Consider the following 17153-nt stretch of genomic DNA (forward strand, 5'->3'; position numbering starts at 1 on the left):
GCTCACGCTTACGTTCCTGATACTCACGTTCGCGTTCATTCTCACGTTCGTGACGCTCACACTTAAGAGTAAGTTCTTGAAGCTCACGCTTCCGTTCATTCTCGCGTTCTTCACGCTTACGCTCACTCTTACGTTCACGACGCTCACGCACCAGTGGTTCCTGTCTTTTACTTAGAATTCGTTTGCCCATTTGTTCTATGAATTTCAAATCATTGTTACTTTCTAGAATGGTTTTACGAATCTCTGATTCCTTCAAGTCCTCATCTACGTCTACCTCGATCTCCTCACACAACCACAACAGGTCAGCTCTCGTCAAACACATTAGGACCATGGTCGCTACTTTAAGCTTTGGCTCTGCTGCCACACAATACTTGTTGCGATACCCACGCAAATCAAAATACAAGTAAAAGATCCCAGCGAATCAAATCCAAAAACACAGTGAAATTGAAGCCTGGTAAATCTTACAGCCAAAACCAAACGCTTACCCACTGAAGCAGCACCATATCACCAGTCCTTCCCCGCCGTATCCAGTCAGTTGCAAGAGGTGGTCAATCTCAAGTCACCTCCTACTTGATCAGGATGCCGGTCGGTCACCATGTGCCAACGTCCGTCAGCTGCCGTTGCTGTCTCCGAGTCGTAGGCCGATCTAGGAGCCGTTGTCGGATCCCTCCGCTGCCATTCAGTTATCAGATTTGCCAGACGTAGCTGTAGCGAGGACCTTGGGACGACAGGACTAGGCGAGCAGGCTTTAATTGCAGGATTTACATTTAAAGCATGACATGGAGCACTCAGCTCCCGACAACGAGCACGACACGAGCACTCCCTAGCAGCCGGCAAACGCTGCTTATAAGCTCTCCGCTTGACGTCATAGTTCGACGTCATCGTTCGGCGGGGACGGAGCAGGAATGGTCGGGTAGGTTCGTCCAAGCATTGTAAACTTGCCGCCGCTCCGCACTAAGGCTCCGGAGTCAACGACCGAGGGCTTCGTAGAACTGTGCTGCGTCTCGGGTGGCGCGGCGGAGTACCACATGCCTGAGCTGACCGCGCGCCACGTGGCTGCCGGTCATCCGCAGTTCTCGGTACCACCCAGCTTTCAGTGCCGACGTCAGAGGGCTTCGTAGAACTGCTTTGTCCCAGGTGGCTCCGCCAAGTACCAATTTCCTGAGCTGATCGCGCGCCACGTGGCCGCCGGCCGTCCGCAGTTCTCGGAAGAGCTCCCTGTCTGGTGGGCTTGGAACACGTGCAGCGGGCTGAAAGCTGGCCCGTACGGCCATTCTTAACAACGCTCGAAACAATGACGAAGTTAAAAAAGAAAATGAAATGGTTCGTTAAGCAATGCGGCCTATGAACGCATGCCGTTCGGTGCAGAGTGCTTTATGTCAATTTATTCAAGAAGGTAGCGCGCAGCGGCTTCTAAAAAAAATGTAGTGCTCCAGTTTTGCAAAAGAAATATGGCTATTTCTAAAGTCGTGCACGTGCAACATGTTAATTATGACAATAATGCGCGCTTTCTCAACCTCTGTACCATGTGCGCTCGAGCATTGTTAGCCGTTTTGCATTGGGCTGAATATACCTGGTTGTGTATGGAGTCCTTACCGTAGAAAGTTACTTGTTTCATAGCATTTGTTGGCTTGCAAGCTTCCGTCACAGCTATTATTTTTGATGACATGCTTTAATACCAGAGACAGTCACAGTGTTATATCAGAAAAATTGCATTACACGAAGGAACATTCACATTCAGGAACATTGAAGGATCCAGCATTGCTTATCTTCTGCCTCTGTCATTCTACGTATTGCAGGAATCTCCACTATTCCTTATCCATGATACTCTACAGCCAAAGGACATCATGCATATTCAAGGGGTAAATTTCTAAGTATCAGAAGACGACTGCAAGGGTTTGAAGACAGCAGGTGAAGACCCCCAGTAAGGTCGAAGTGCTTAACTTACTGACGTGTCAACATCTTGCAGCTGTTTAATGAGGTACTCAATGTATTTGAAATTGGAGACGGTGATGTTGGTGCGTGCCCAATGGTTTTGGAGCCATTTTATTTTGGCATGCAACCATTCACATAATTCTTCTACCTTAAATCACCCTCCTTCGTAGTAGTAAGTATAAGAAACATTCATATTTATTCCTTCTAAAACCATCCCATTCTTATTAAATTATTGCTGTTTTGTTTGTGTAGTTTTTTTGCATTATCTGAATACTTGCAACTCGTCTTGTGTTCTTATTTTGTTTCTGTAAAGCTTATTGCAATTACGCTATTAATTTCCGAATATAGTCCATTACTTTTGCATTTCGCAGTTCTTTCCCGTTTTCCGGTGTCTGCCACTTCTCTCACAATTTTGCTGCAATAAATTCTTGCCTGCTATTTTCGTGCTCTTGGCCAACCAGCAAGCTGATTGATTATGAAGGAAAATGGCACATTTATTTACAATACTCCTTTTGGTGTGAATTATTAGAGGTACAATATCACTAACAATGAAGTTCTATTTTCCCATTAACAGTTGGCATGATAGTTGCGCTAATTTACAGAAACGTAACGAATATGAATTTAGATAAAACTAACACAAAGTGAAACAACAGCTTTGTGCGCTCGTCGTCGCATCAATAAACAGCGGCGCAAGCGCCTGAAAGATGTCATGATGCATGCAACGTTATTGGTCGCAAAAAAATAGGGGGGGGGGGGGGAATGGGGGGAGGGGAAGAAAGAAAAAACGAAGTCGCAGCCTCCGATATTTGGCAGCTCGTGGCAGCCATCTCGGAACCTTTTTACCAGAGGTTACCACAAGCTTAATCTGCAACCCTTCTACACACGCATTATTACATTTAAATACAGCTTTACCCCCTGAACAACGAACGTTTGGACTTTGTTACATGGTAATGTGTGTTCCCAGGCCCTTAACGATCTTATTTTTGTGATTGCTTCTACTATGTCATGTTCCGTTATCTAGTGTTTTTTTTTTAACATTCGTGTTCACTTCGTTCTTTGTGAATGCTCTATTGTACAAACTCCTGCTATAGCCTTTGTATGGCTGCAGTAGGTAAATTAAATGGTACCATAAGCTTTCATTGCTTCCTGTATCGACCACTTTCTGCTATGGATGATGATAAATTAATCAATTCGAAGGGAACTAGTTCTGTCTTATTAAGGCCCTTGGTCACATTTAATATTACCTTTAATAGGCTGCCCTTCAAGAATGACCGTGTCTATAGTGCAGTCGTAACTACGGCGGAAACCGCCTTCCCCCTTGCCTTGTTTAGTCCGCCACATCTCCCCCCCCCCCCTTGTCACCCCTCCCGACGCCCCTCACATATAATTCTCCCTTCCGCTAAATTCCTTTGTTCGCGCCCGAAGCTGTTAAGTAACTCCAGCGCGTGATCCCTGATTAGCTACGGTATATGTTTATCATTGCTAGAAAGAAGAAGACGTAAATGTTAGACCGTGCGTTTTTTTCAGAAACTATACCTTCGAAGACATCACGGAAGCAAACTCACTCAAAAAAAGCTTTATTAAATACACGTCGACAAATACTTCGCAAGTTGGCTGCATGTGTTATGCGTTAATGGCAACAAAGGTACACAAAAGGAGACGCCGCAGGCTGCTGGCATATAAGAACAGCTTGGAGGCGGAGAACACGCGACATTGCACGTCAACAAAACAACATGGTTGCTTTCGTGAATTCCGCCGCAACGTGGCGTTGGGAACACTTAGCAACTTGTGCGCCAGGCAGGGCAAAAAAACAAGTAAAAGCATACAGCGTTAGCAAAGCAAAAAGACACACTTCATCACATGCGAAGCTATAGCATTAAACACATTTATCGTTCTTCTAAGGCACACTACAATCATACATATATGTCCATCGCTTTGTGATTTGTTTCGCCTGTGGCGTTGGCGTGCCTTCCTTGAGCAGAGGGTCCCGGCTGATGGAGACCAGTCCTGTTACTGCAGCGGGAGTAAGCTCGAATGGTATAGGTGTCGCCACCGTACAGCACACGTGCGGCTTGCAAGCCCTCTGATATAACGAGGACGCTGACAGATGCGGCAAATGAGAGCCGTGAATGCATCGCATATAGCGCTTATACCTGGGAACGTTTGGCACCCTATGATGGCGCTTTAAATAAGGATTGACGCTTTTAAATACTGCACCGCTTGATGATGGATGGTGAACACGACACAGGAAATAGAGCTTAGTACAACAAAAGCACCGCGTATCGCGCATGTTTCTAACACTCAAATGGTATCAGTCTTTTAAAATCAGGTTGTTGCCGTTTTATCATTCAAAGTATTAAAGGACGTAACGTTCTTTGATGCATTGTGTATATGTCACGGTGTACATATGGCTTGGAAGTATGCATTATCTTAGTTTTACTACTTGAGACACAGCACAGATTTCGAAAGCACAAGTAGCGTTGAGTGTTAGCTGGGCATCTGACTAAAAAAAAATTTCGTACACTCGGCATTCTCTTCCTGGGTCTTGTTTCAGTGTGATTGTGATCTTTAACAGGAACATGGCAAGTAGAGCGGTACCACAGAATGACAACATTTTGTGAGAAAGGACATATCACTGCACATTCAACGCTCGGGGTATGGGGGAGGTGGGGGACGTGGAGTTATGTTGGCGCAATAAATACAACCATTCATATGCAGTGGTATCAATGATGTCGGCTTGGTAAATGAGTAAATCTCAGCCGGCTTCTCAAGACGATCACCGGGCCAGATCATCCGTCCAATTGGTGTCCCGTAGGGAGGATAAAAAGAGGCGAAAGAAAGGGGTGGTATCTGCAATAGACACGCAAAACCATGGTCAAGGTACATCGCCAACCGCAACGCTTGCTAATATCAAAGACGAATGCCTAATTGCACCTTTGTGACCTGCTGCATTTACAGTCGATCACCGATATAGTTATGTATAGCAATTTTCAATGACGTTTTAACATCCTTCAGGAAGCATGTTTAAATTGCAAAATAAACGTCAGCGAGTACCCTAAGCACCTGCCGTAGTTGCTTAGTGGGTGTCGGACAGGTCGCGCGATCGAATCCCGGCCACGGCAGCCGCATTTCAATGGGGTTCAAATGAGAAAACACCCGCGTGCTTAGATTTAGGTGCACGTTAAAGAACTCCAGGTGGTCCAAATTATTCGTGAGTCACCCACTTCGGCGTGCCTCATTATCAGATAGGGGTTTCGGCACCTAAAACCCTATAATTTAAGTAGCCTAATGACATTGTTTGCTTAGAACCTCGTTGCCTCGCACCCGTTTTTACAAATAAGTTCTCAGAATCTGCAGTGAAACGAATTGCTTTTGCACTTAGCATTTTCTAAATAAGGAAAAACGTAGCAAGGAAAACTGTAATCTGCAACTACAATGCACTTCATGGCATATTTCGAATCCATATTTCTCGAAACTGGCGTCGAACGCAATGTTCTTAGCAAAATGCAACGCTTTGAGCACGTAATGACTTCGATTCTGCAAATACATGTCTCACTGATTCATTATTGTCACAGTTTATTAATGAAAATTTAGTAATTAACATTGATTTCTGCGCAAATGGTGGTGACCGTTTCTTCTATGAAGTTGATCGGTGACGATTAAAATTTAGTCTCAATTGCGCTATCTTTATAATATGAGACAATCGAAGCAAAAACAAATGCTCTTGCGCAGAGCGAATAAGATTGAAATTTCATAATATCGCCTTCTTAACAGCAGAGGTAAATCTTGGAAACTAGAACACGGCAGCATAATTTATTATTTTCCTTTCGTTCTACGAGTATATCAGCCGCAGGGCATGCATAGAGCGGGCTAGTGCGAGGTCAACCCATAATGCTTATCTTCAAACGTCAGGATCTTCTTGAAAAAAAATAGCATTTCTTTTAACTCCTTTAAACCGTAAAAGATGAAACATTCTCAAAAACCAAAGCATATGTTTTGATGTGAAGAGCCTTGTCAACTAAGCGAGAACTCGGTAATAGTAAAAGAACGCAAAACAGAAATACTCAAATGACTTTATGCTCTCAAGCCATTTTTCCAAAGCTATATTTGCATTTAATTGGCGAAAAAAAATGTCAAAATGTTTTGAGTATTGCCACAGAGACTGAAAGTAATGCTTTCCGTTTCGAGTTTCACTTCCCAACAGCGACTCCAGTGACGTCAATGGGACGTCATGTGCTAAGTCTGCAATATGTGGAGTCTTTGAGTACCGTCAAACGCAATGTGATATTTCGGCATCGGCAGACACTGAACTAGCGCGAACTAGATCGCTGTCAAAACCGATGGCGTTACGTATGGGGTTGGCACGGGAATTTTCAGGTGGAGTCTCCACTGAGGTTTCGTCTTTCCATCCATTATAGGTTACAAATTCTCCACTCACAGAAACCCTAACCTATCTGATAGTCAGATGCTGCAAAGTATCAATGATTTAACATTCTTCCTTAGTGTCTTTTTATGTGCCAAGGCTAAGAAAATTTATTCGCTGTTGAATAACATAGCGGCTAAAGACGGAAGATTTCCACTTAATCACAACAACGATTCATTTGAGTAAAAATGAAAATGTTTACCACGATCACTTCTTAGCAACAAGAAATAAGGAAATTGGGTCCCATATGACATAAAATAATTTTCAGATATATGGTGTAATCATTTGGTTAAAACATTACTAACCAGCACACCCTTCACAATTGTGTAGTTTAGCACAAAAAATCAATTAGAACGCCCTGACAGCGAAATTTAATCACTGTAATGAATAGTTTTTGTCTTTGGAACGCGCAAAGCGAAAAGTCTCCGCGCACATGCATAATCATTGCGAACTTTGTTGCGAACCTTTATAACGCAATAGGGGATGTCTAAAACATGGCGGCTATGACGTGCTTCCGTCTCTGCAATCACTTCTGGCATATGCAGCCGGCCTTTGAGATCTCTTTCTATTACTCGGATACAATGGTCGCTGGAGCATGGATTTGGGCACCACCTATATTTGTAGGAGCGGAACAATTCGCATCGTCGCACGGTGTTTGAAGCCAGAAGAAAGAAGTTTAAGCGAATCCGCGCACGATATCCATCGTTCTCATGTGAGCAGAACCATCCGAGAGTAGAGCCAAGACTTCATCTAGTAATTTTTCTAACTTCTAAGAACGAACGTCAGCAACAGCGCTGGTGGTGCTGTTTTGTGAAGTTGACTTCAACCAGAGCGTAAAATGCTATTTTGGCAATAAAGGACAATGTGCTATACTCAGTAACTGGTGTGAACTCGTTGGTCTCAGCATATGAATGAACAATATATTTATTTATTTATTCTTCAGTGATAACAGCGTGAAAGAAGCTGTTCCTGACGTTCTGTGTTTGAGTGAACCACCACAAGATGCCGCTACCAGCTCTGTGATTACAATCTCCGTCACGGGTGTTCCGGTATTTCGTAACATTCAACCAGTTTATTAGGACACGCTAAATCTCCCTAACAAACAGCATAACACAATCAGCTGCGAATGCTACTTTTTCAAGGCCACACGTGAGGTAACAGGCGGAGAGAGAGAATGCCAACTGACCCATGTAAGGATGACAGGAAAACGCGGTGACTCGAAGAGCTCGGCACGGCTTCGTGCTAGACGACACACGGTAGCTGCGTGTAGCGTAAGGAGAAGCCGTACTGGCCGTTCATGGCGTTGTCACTTGAGGCGTGGTTGCTCTTCACCTTCAACGTGAAGGGCTTGCTGTTGGCTGCAAGAAGTACAAGCGAAATGTTGATCAGGGCCCACAGTGCATTCATGATTCATTTAATTCATAAACGTATCTCAGCTATGAGTGTAACGCCCCACAGCGATACCGAGGCTACGATGAACGCAGTAGCTACGGATAGGTCTCCAGTCTAATCTTGACAATCCGAGTTTCGTTCAAGTGAACCCCAACCTGAGTAAGCGAGCGTTTTTACATTTCGTCTCCACCAGATTGCGATCCGGAAACGAACCCGCGACGCTGTGCTTATTAGCTGATAGCCACATAAACTGAGCCACAACAGCAGATATTTCGCTATAGTAGTTGTTTTATGCTGTAGAAGTTTCACTGTTGGCAGCAAAACGTAAGCTCACCGAACCTTGTTAAATGGATGATTTGGTTGTATCCATTTATACTTGGCGCAGTTTGAAGACGCTTGATTGAAGTGGGTTAGAGGAGTGTTGTGCTTAGCTTGGCAGACACAAGTATAACGTATGCTTATTTTTTATCACACATTCTGACCTCTGTCGTGCCGGATTTGTAAAAATGAGTGCCTTTACGACAAGCTTATTACGTGCGCGACATCTGCACACGGGACCAGAGTAACACGAAGACCTTTTGAAATGTTTTGCCTTCTACAGGTTGCTTACGAACATACAACTCATTTTCACCAAGAAAGGAATGCGGAAGCTTTGCGGGTGTCGACTCCTCCTGCTTCAGAAACAATTCCACACCGCCCACTTAATGTAATTATTTCTTTCTTCATCGCCTTCAACAGTTTGGGCAAGCTTAAACATTGTAGAAAGCTACATATCTTCACCATATTTCCCCTCTCAAGGGCTGTTTAAAGACAACCTAAGGTGAATTTTCCGCTGTGACCACACTCGCGAGCTGTAATCTGATTGCGTAGAAGTGGCAGAACTTGCTTACTTTCTTTTACAGGAAGGTGAGCAAGAGATCAAGGCTTTAACATCTGGCATAAGTTGTTGCTGCCCTTACAGCCAGAATGAGAGTACACGCAGACTAATATATATGTTCGAGCGACATTGTTCGTAAACTTCACAAGTAAAACTATTGGTATTGTACATGATGTCTCCGTACATCATTTTCTTGAAATTTACCATGTCAGATTTTGGTCATACATTGTAGGTTATACGCAATGAATACATGTAATACGACTTACATATGATGACGTTCTCTTCGCCGAGACTAGTGCCGCAGAAGCGATCCTGCCCCGGACCAAGGCCCAGCGTCGAGCCCTGGTCAATGCCCACGAAGTCGTCCATGTTGCAGATGGTGCCGTTTGCACCCCGGTCGATTGGCTTGCCCCACGAGAAGGACGAGTTGGACTCGGTCTCCCACTTTATGGAGCAGTAGTTCTCCTCCATGCGGATGCAGATGGAGTAGCGGAGGTTGCTCAAGTAACGGACCCTGTGCTCCACCATGGGACCGTAGTTGAAGCTCCGCACGATGGCGCTAGGGCTTCGGTAGTACAGCAGGCAACCGGCAGGAGCTGCAAAAACGAAAGCCAAAGCGATGCCAGGGCTGTTGCTTCTAGTGATCGCGGTGATTGCTGAATTATGAAGGACCATATGCCATGATCACTGGGAAACAAGCTTAGTAGATATCTGCGAATTTTTTAAAGGCATGCATCAGAAATAATGCCAGCTATTAACACAGGATTCCTGAAGCCCCTCGCGGATTCTAAAGCGCATTCTTTAGCTCACGCTGGAATTTTCGCAGATACCACTACATGATGAGATCTAGTTACAAAGAGAAGCAACAGAAACTGTGAAGGGCTCTCTGCATTCGGTGCTGTTTGATCAAAACTGAAAGTCATGTACACGCGTGCTTCCTTGGCATTGCTGCCAAGGAAGCAAAGCCAAGGAAATAAAGCTAGGTAACTTTGTCGCCAGGTCAAAGCATGTGTGTGCAGGCGCACATTTTTTTTTTTTGCCGGACGATGTGATTAACGGACAGCTCATGCATTTGTCCCCCTCATTCATCACCATCACTTGGAAGTCGGCGATTTGATTGTACGTGTCTTTTTCTACACTGTCCCGTTCTGTGAGCACTGTTGGTTGAAAGAGCAACCTCGATGTTTTCTTTATGCACAAAGATCTGAACAAAGAATAATAGTACATTGTCCTGTGAACCTTGATCATACCTACCAAACGCATGACTGACAGTTGTGTAGTTATTGCCCTAAAATTTAAAGAAATCGACAAGTCCACTGACGATCTTTACCGTCGAACGAGTTATTTGTGCGTTAATTTTCACTTATTACCATGAGTGACTGTGTCCAGCTTCCTGGTTGAGCGGCAATGGAGTTCAAGCCAAAATCCCTCTCAGGCTGTTTGTGAACATTAGAGTCAGGCCCGGAAGATAGTTGTCAAAGTGAGTAAAGCTGCTTAGAGTGCTTCTGATACCGAATTCTTATCGTATAACACTGATCTATGCAATGGGCTATCCATACTGGTCAATGAAAAATCACTTCAGATGATTACCTCGATGCTACAAAGCATCTAACTTGAACTTTTAAGGAAACTCTTAACTCCAAACACACAATGCACAAGGTTTGCGTAACATTGTCAACACTGCTTGTATCGATGTTGCCTGTAATCCGGATGCTACAGTATGACTTTGTCATATATTTTACATTGTTCATCGTTGAGAGATTTTTAATGTTATCAAACCCGAAGGGCAATGACAAAAGTTTGTTCCCAATCCGAAGCTGTCCATAATTGAAATAGTTCATAAAAATATGAGATAATAATGAGACACAGAAACCAAACTCAAATGCCTCTAGGGTGTCAGAGATTGTTTTTTGCAGAGAAAGTAGGGGTGGAAGGATGAAAGGGAAATGGTGGGTTTATGCATGCCTGCTTTCCGCCAACTTACCTATGTCGAGGCTGTTGCACTGCACCATGCTGATCTTGATGCGCCATCTTCTAGTCATTTTGTCCCCGTTACTGACTACGCTAAGCACGACAGGATTCCCCGAACTTCTGCCCATGTCCACGTACACTGCAGGGAAGAGTGAAACGCTCTGTTAACCGTACACCCTTTCACTATAAAGGAAAGGCAGTTATGCGTTTGTCTGCACTTAGTAACCAGTGGTCGGTTATAACGCCTGGTTAAGTACCCCGCGTTTAAAGGTTTTTCACAACTTCCTTCTAAGAAGACGTAACTGTCACAAAGTTTCCTCTGTGTGGTTCTCAACATGCAATACCAAAGCAACATGTACGAAGGAGTGAGTGTACCTTTTTATGGCGACATTAATTTCTGAGCCCGTTTACATGGAATCAGTCTTCGCGGGCGCTTATGTGGTTCGTAAAAAAATTTTAGCAAGAACGATCCATCGTGTTTTTGGGCGATGGTAGGAATCTCCTATGGAAGGAGCATGATTCCAATCACGGCTGATGATATAACAGCAGAGGTAAAGTCATGGAAATGTTTACGGAGATATTTAGCTGTTGCACATGTGATGCCCTGCTGCTTCGGTGACAATGCACTACGAAAGGGCCTTATTGGATGATATTTCCACCAAGGCAGCAGAAGTTCATTCGAGGTTATTGAAAATTATTATACTGCGCCACTTTTTGGGCCGCTGGAGGAGCACCTCCTGCGTTTGATAAACGAAAACGCTTGATTTTTGAGAACTGAAGGGATGAGACAAATTATGCAGGCACTTTCGTAAATGCACGGGCCTCCTGTGTGCTTTCTGGTTATCTTGCACGTCGTATTATGAAGCGCACGTTGTTTTCACCAGATTTCTTATTGTTAATCAGTTATGGCTTGGTACAGGAGCCAAATTTCTTGAATGTTGTCGACTCTATAGCGAAATAGTCATGTCTCAAGAGATTGCATGAGTGACTCGAATACTGTGGTATTTGCTCTAATGTATGCGAGCACAAGCGATTAATTTGAAATAAGCGTTGGTACAGCCGTAGTACTTTACCCCTGAGATTAGATTCGTTGGCCGACGACTATGCTTGGTGATATAATTGTGACCTGTGTGTCGCTTGTCTTTCTGGACACAAGTTAGACTCTCAACTCGCAGTTTTCACAGCATTCGCTTCCTCACCGTCACCACAACGTGACAGTGTTTCTGACGTAACACTCGCAGCCGTATGCCTGGCAGTCAGTTGGGCGAAGATCTCCAGCAGTTCCTTTGAGTAAGCATCTCTCGATCTCCAGCCGAAAGCGATGTCCCTCGAAAACGCTTGAAGAAATTAGAACGCGCTAGCGCTCGAAGCGTGAGCGTCACCGTTTGTCTTTCAGGAAATCCACTCACAGTGCAGTCCCGCGTTCTCTCCGCAGAGAATGGGCAGGCGCTCTCCGACCGTCGTTCGGACCATGAACGAGTCGGTGATGCACTGTCCGTTCTCGTCGGGCTGGGCCAGGCTGAACTCGAGGAAGTCGAGCCGCAGCTGGCACACGTTGTTCTGCTTCTCGATTGTCACCTGGCAGGTGTCCGTGCCGTTCTCGCCGTTCGGGTAGTTGGGGTTCACGAACTCCGTTTCGTTGTCGCTCGTGGACTTGCCGCACGTGAAGCTCACTGTGGAGAATTTAACGGGAATGTCAAGTGGATCCACCCAACATAGTGCACGCGTACATTTCGGCATTGGTTGATAGCGGTCTAGTGCATAAAGAAAAGTTAACGTTGCTCGAAATGACAAAGTGTACAAGGTGAATTGTACGCATCGCCGTTACTTGCATAGCATTTCATTAAATACTTCACTAAAGCTTGGCTTCAAATATATTCCAATATAGGCGTTGGATCAGCATAGTTTTCTCCGTTTGTACGTTTTACCGCTTATAACGTTGGTTTAGCAGGGTTATACTGAAGAGTTTCTATGACCCTAACCATTACCGACCCCCTTTGACACGTTGAGTGGTAACGTATGCAAAAAAAAAGGTGCGAAATTTATCTTCAAGGACAGTCGGACATTATAGAAAAGAAAACATGCAGTGAACCTCCTTTCTACCAAATAGTATCGTTGGCGCATTACGGATAAAAAGAAGTGGGAAGGGGAAGGAATCGTTACGGTACTGGCTAGGGGCACGGTTAGTCTTAAAGAATCTCAAATATTGCAGAATTTGTCCAGTAAGTGCTTTAAAGCGAGTTCTAACAGAGGCAATACGGTCGCTCATAACGCTTGACGAGACCTTCTTGTGTCCCTAACAGCTAGTTCCCGCAAGCATATTTCGGCTAGTTTTTGTTCCTGTGGTCCCATGGAAGAACTGCGAAAGGCGATCCTTGCTGCGAACTTTACAACACTTGTGTAGTCACGCGCTGCTATGACCATATGCAAAAGAAGTTCAGCCATCTGAAGTGATCAAAGTGTTAAACTGTTTTTTTTTTTTTCTCTTTTCAGTTAAAGCGTTGCTATTGTGTTCTGTTTTACATCCGTTGATGTGGAAAGACTTCTGTAGAAACTCAATTTCTCTTGGTTCCACAGGGAAAGTAAGCTGAGTAATAAAAATAAATCACTGAAATACCACAATGGAGATAATCGTAGTACATACAAGGATGCCACGACAGAGAGTTGAATTAACATCTTTTGTCGCCACTATACGAATGCGCGATACATTTGGCAGTACTTTACTAATGTTGCGGAAGTTCTTTATACGATAACTTGGATGGCACTTCTTTTTTTTTAGCAGTACGTCATATTGCGTTGCTATATTTTTCCAATACCCTACAATTAGTTTTATATTTAATAATGACACAAGTACTAAGGGCAGGCTGTCGCTTACCGTAGCAACAAACTCCGAAGCCGTTGGCGCATCTGTTGACTTCCGTTCCTTTCCGGTCAATGCAGTCCTGTTCGCTGACACATGTTCCATTTTGGTTGTTGCGACCTTCACACGGCTGGTTTTGGTAACGCAGCAGGTTGATAATGCCAGCTAAAAAGACGTGTACGTGGGAAAATGAACAATTTAGACTACACCGTTAAGATATTTCTCATAGTGCACTGTACACGTGTGTGAAAAAAGACTGGTAAGCTCATAAGCTTACACAAAGATAAGCTCGGTGGGTCAATTTTGCGAGACAAGACACTCAAGAAGCCAGGGAAACTGTTTTCAACAAGCACTCAGTGGATGAAGTTTAGTAAGATGGAAAACGTCTAAATATCTTCGATTGACTGTAGCGTTGAGGAATTGAAAAAATTCTGATCTTACTATCGCGGACATTTGAAAACAATTGGAAAATTTTGCGAAATCATCTCCAGTATGCAAAATCATGCGAATTTCTTAATTTGCCAACATGTTTAGCACATTGTTCTGCATTTTTATGTCGTACAATGACGTAGCTTTGGAAAGTATCCTTCTTACTTATACTTTGAGGTCTTCCTGGTCGACTGGGAGGCAGCTGCCCGCCGAAGATTCCCTGGCCAACTGCTGAGGCCAGCAGTGTGGCCAGAACTGTCAGAACAATTATGCCATTGCGAGAATTCATTGTCTGGCACCTGGAATGGGAAAAAAAGTTGCTAGCCCTTGCGCAAATCACGGAGGCACTGTGTCTTCGCGAAATTTCACAGCCACGAGATGACCATGACATGACAGTACTAAAGAGGTGTCTATTTCAGCGCAAATCGGTACTAAGTGATTTGGTTTTCTAACGGCGTTGTAGTAATCAGTGTACTTTTCACTGTTTCTGAAGCTAAACCTAATGCTTTGTAGCCTACACGGAAAAGGAACAGCGTGTAGTCTGTACTGATAAAGAAAATATCACATTTTCATTATCTCTAGTATGAAGCCTCTGTATCTGCACGTGTAACTCGGAAGAGATAGAACGTGACAGTGTGTGCGCTTGAGTATTCTTCCGTTTAGTAATCGAGAAGTTTGTGCTAACGAAGCTGGTCAGCATAGACGCATCTTTCGCGCAACATGTGGTTGGAAGGAGTCAAGAACAACAATAATGGCTGTGACAGGAGCATTGGAGGCGCACCGGCTAATATCGGTATTACTGATGTCGTACTACCAATGTACAAGTATACCACGCTGTTACCACACTTTTTTTAGCCGCACAAATTGCATCTGGACTGTAACACCTTAGTTTGGGTAGAGGCTGTGCAGTGACTTGCATGATTTTTGAGAATTCTGGCCCAATAGCGTAATACTTGGTAGCAAGCTCTGCTCAAAAAGAACTAAAAACTTGTCATTTTACGAGAGCTAATTCGACGGTACATACTGCCGATAACTGATATTTTGACAATTTGTTACCAAATATGCGGAAGTTAAAACAGAGAAAAGGAGGAAGTGTCTGTTCCTCTCAACATTCTTCTGAAAGTTTTGTAATTTTTAGACACATTACCAACGATTCGACCTCGTCTAGAAGAAAGACACCGGGCAAAGAACAAAGTTTGACAACACACGATTCTGCTATAAAGGTCCCATTGCATCTTACGCGATGTTTAGCAAATCGAAGCGTGAAATAGGAACTTGGCTACCCAATACCTTCCTCAGTCTCTTCATTACGCGATAAATGGTCTCTTAAGATGTTTCCGAACCATCGACATGGTTTCGTAACACGATACCAATGCCTAACCGTTAACTGCCTTTCACTCGTGTTATGATAAGTGTCCACCAGATTGCAAATGCCAAGATAATTGCGCATGGGAGTGGAGACCCCAATGAATGCTACCTTCGCCAGACGCTGCCTCATTGGCGAGGGACCTTGACACTTCTGGCAGGACTTCCGTCCGAAAGCAATCTACTGCTTAATGAGACACGAGCAATTTGCTTCCCTACGGCCGGAGCTGACCTTGTGTTGCAACGACGTTCGACTGAGAGAAAAAAAAATATGAAAACAAAAACGCAACCGCTAGCTCTGAATCGTTGACTGGGGATGACGAAGGCGCTTCGGTCAAGAAGAGAACGGTAAGGGGCAACGTACCGAGGGCCTTGGGCGCAGTGCACCGTCCGGAGCGCTCAAGGTCGTGTCGTCGCGATATCCTGGGTAGCGCGTGCGGCGAGGATTCTACTACCGTCGTCGTCTGACAAGGTTGAATCGCCGGCGTGCTGCTGGCGGGCGACTGGTGCCGGGTCCGCCACTATACGGATGCGAGGAGGAGCGGCCATCCGGTATACCTGTTGCCGAACCTGCTTCCTCTCCGGGCCATCGGCGAGCGGAGCCGATCTGGCCATCGCGCTGGGAACCGGACTTCCCCGTAATTCGGGTCACCCGCCATGCACACATACCCCCCACCCCCAAGGGCTCCTCTCCAGCGGCCGGTTCGGTTGTGCCGCCGGGCGGCCCTAGGCTCACCGTTAAGCAAACAATGAATTCCCTTCCTTTCCTCGCTCTCCCATTTATGAGAAGCGTCGTGAGAGCTGAACCACCACTAATTCCCATCGGAGAGCAAGGGCCGGTTATCGTCGATGGGGACGCCAGAGGAGGAGGAGAAGCGATGGGGTGAAGGAAGGCGAGTCTTACGTGTCTTCAACAGACACGCCGCTGTCTCTGGAGGAGACTAACCGGCGAGGTGCTCACCTATCTCGAAGTGTGTAGTCCTACGGCGGCGGCTTGTGCTGCTCAGTCCTGGGGACCGCCGTCTTGTTCGCGGTGCACTGCCGTGCACTGGCGTCGGCGGCAGGAGCAGAGGGAGCGCAGCGCGCCACACACAAGCACACACCGCTGGCAGCTCTTGCGAATCCCGCACTGGCGATCTGTCAGCCGACGGCAATGCCTTAAAAGATGTGCATGTGCAGAACGAGCTGCAGCCCTGCCTGCCAGACCCGCCGCCGGAGGAACCCGGAAGCGAGCAGTGCCACCCCTCCTTTCAGTTGGCGGGGTGACGGAGCCGCAGCACCGGGCAGCAGGCCGTTGGCAGGAGACAGTCCTATCGCTCCTCTTACCTCCTCGCCCACTTACATAACATCTTGAACTTGGAAGGAAGAGGCGTCGGCGGCAGGGGTCACACCATCGCGGTGGATAGTAAGCTCGATGAGGGAGCGGGAGAGTTGAGGGGTTGGGGAGGGAGGGGGTGTGACTCTCCAGACACCCCTCTTTCTTTCACCCCCCTTCCCGACTACCCCCTCGCAGAAGAGGCTGTGTAGTTTCTGGGTGTTCCGTTTCCTCTCCTCCGCCCCCCCCCCCCCACATCTTACGTCACGGGGACATTGACCTTGTGGCGGGGTAACAGGTAGGTACACACAGACGCACACACGCGGAGGGGAACGAGGTCTGGTTCAGCTCATGCCTGAGACGTCCTTTCCTCCTCAGAAGGCCGGTCTCTCCTACCATCCGCTGTATGACGGAGGAGGAAGCGCAACGCTCTTTTTTTCTTCAAGCGGAGGCTTGTAGGTCCACGAGCTGCTGCGTAATCGAAGAGCGGAGGAAGGTCCCCCTCCTTCTTACTTCCCCCAGACTCGGCTAGTCGGGGCAGACAAGCATCTTTTTGTGTATTGTTGCCGTTTCCACTTCGACCTCC

General features: G+C 45.7%; 1 protein-coding gene across 1 annotated transcript; it reads right to left on the reverse strand.

Annotated features, from left to right (window-relative positions):
- Window positions 1-3496: 3496 nt before the first annotated feature.
- Window positions 3497-15891, reverse strand: LOC126543669 (uncharacterized). The gene is made up of 8 exons (XM_055077914.2): window positions 15617-15891; window positions 14053-14186; window positions 13474-13623; window positions 12008-12271; window positions 10612-10737; window positions 8894-9223; window positions 7545-7716; window positions 3497-4785 (listed from the first exon to the last, which is right to left on the reverse strand). Exons 2-7 carry the CDS (start codon window positions 14174-14176, stop codon window positions 7601-7603), a joined length of 1110 nt encoding a protein of 369 aa, XP_054933889.1. The 5' UTR covers window positions 14177-14186; window positions 15617-15891; the 3' UTR covers window positions 3497-4785; window positions 7545-7600.
- Between the last annotated feature and the right edge of the window lie 1262 nt (window positions 15892-17153).

Source organism: Dermacentor andersoni, chromosome 10 (genome assembly GCF_023375885.2).
Source record: "Dermacentor andersoni chromosome 10, qqDerAnde1_hic_scaffold, whole genome shotgun sequence".
NCBI classification, from domain to species: Eukaryota; Metazoa; Arthropoda; class Arachnida; order Ixodida; family Ixodidae; genus Dermacentor; species Dermacentor andersoni.

Excerpts from the sequence above, each read along its gene's own strand:
- LOC126543669 (XM_055077914.2), bottom strand. The coding sequence starts at position 14,176 with ATGAATTCTCGCAATGGCATAATTGTTCTGACAGTTCTGGCCACACTG. Across the intron at positions 13,624-14,052 it reads AGGAAGACCTCAAAGTATAA|CTGGCATTATCAACCTGCTG; the intron begins GTAAGAAGGATA and ends ACGTCTTTTTAG. Across the intron at positions 7,717-8,893 it reads CGAAGAGAACGTCATCATAT|CCAACAGCAAGCCCTTCACG; the intron begins GTAAGTCGTATT and ends TACTTCTTGCAG.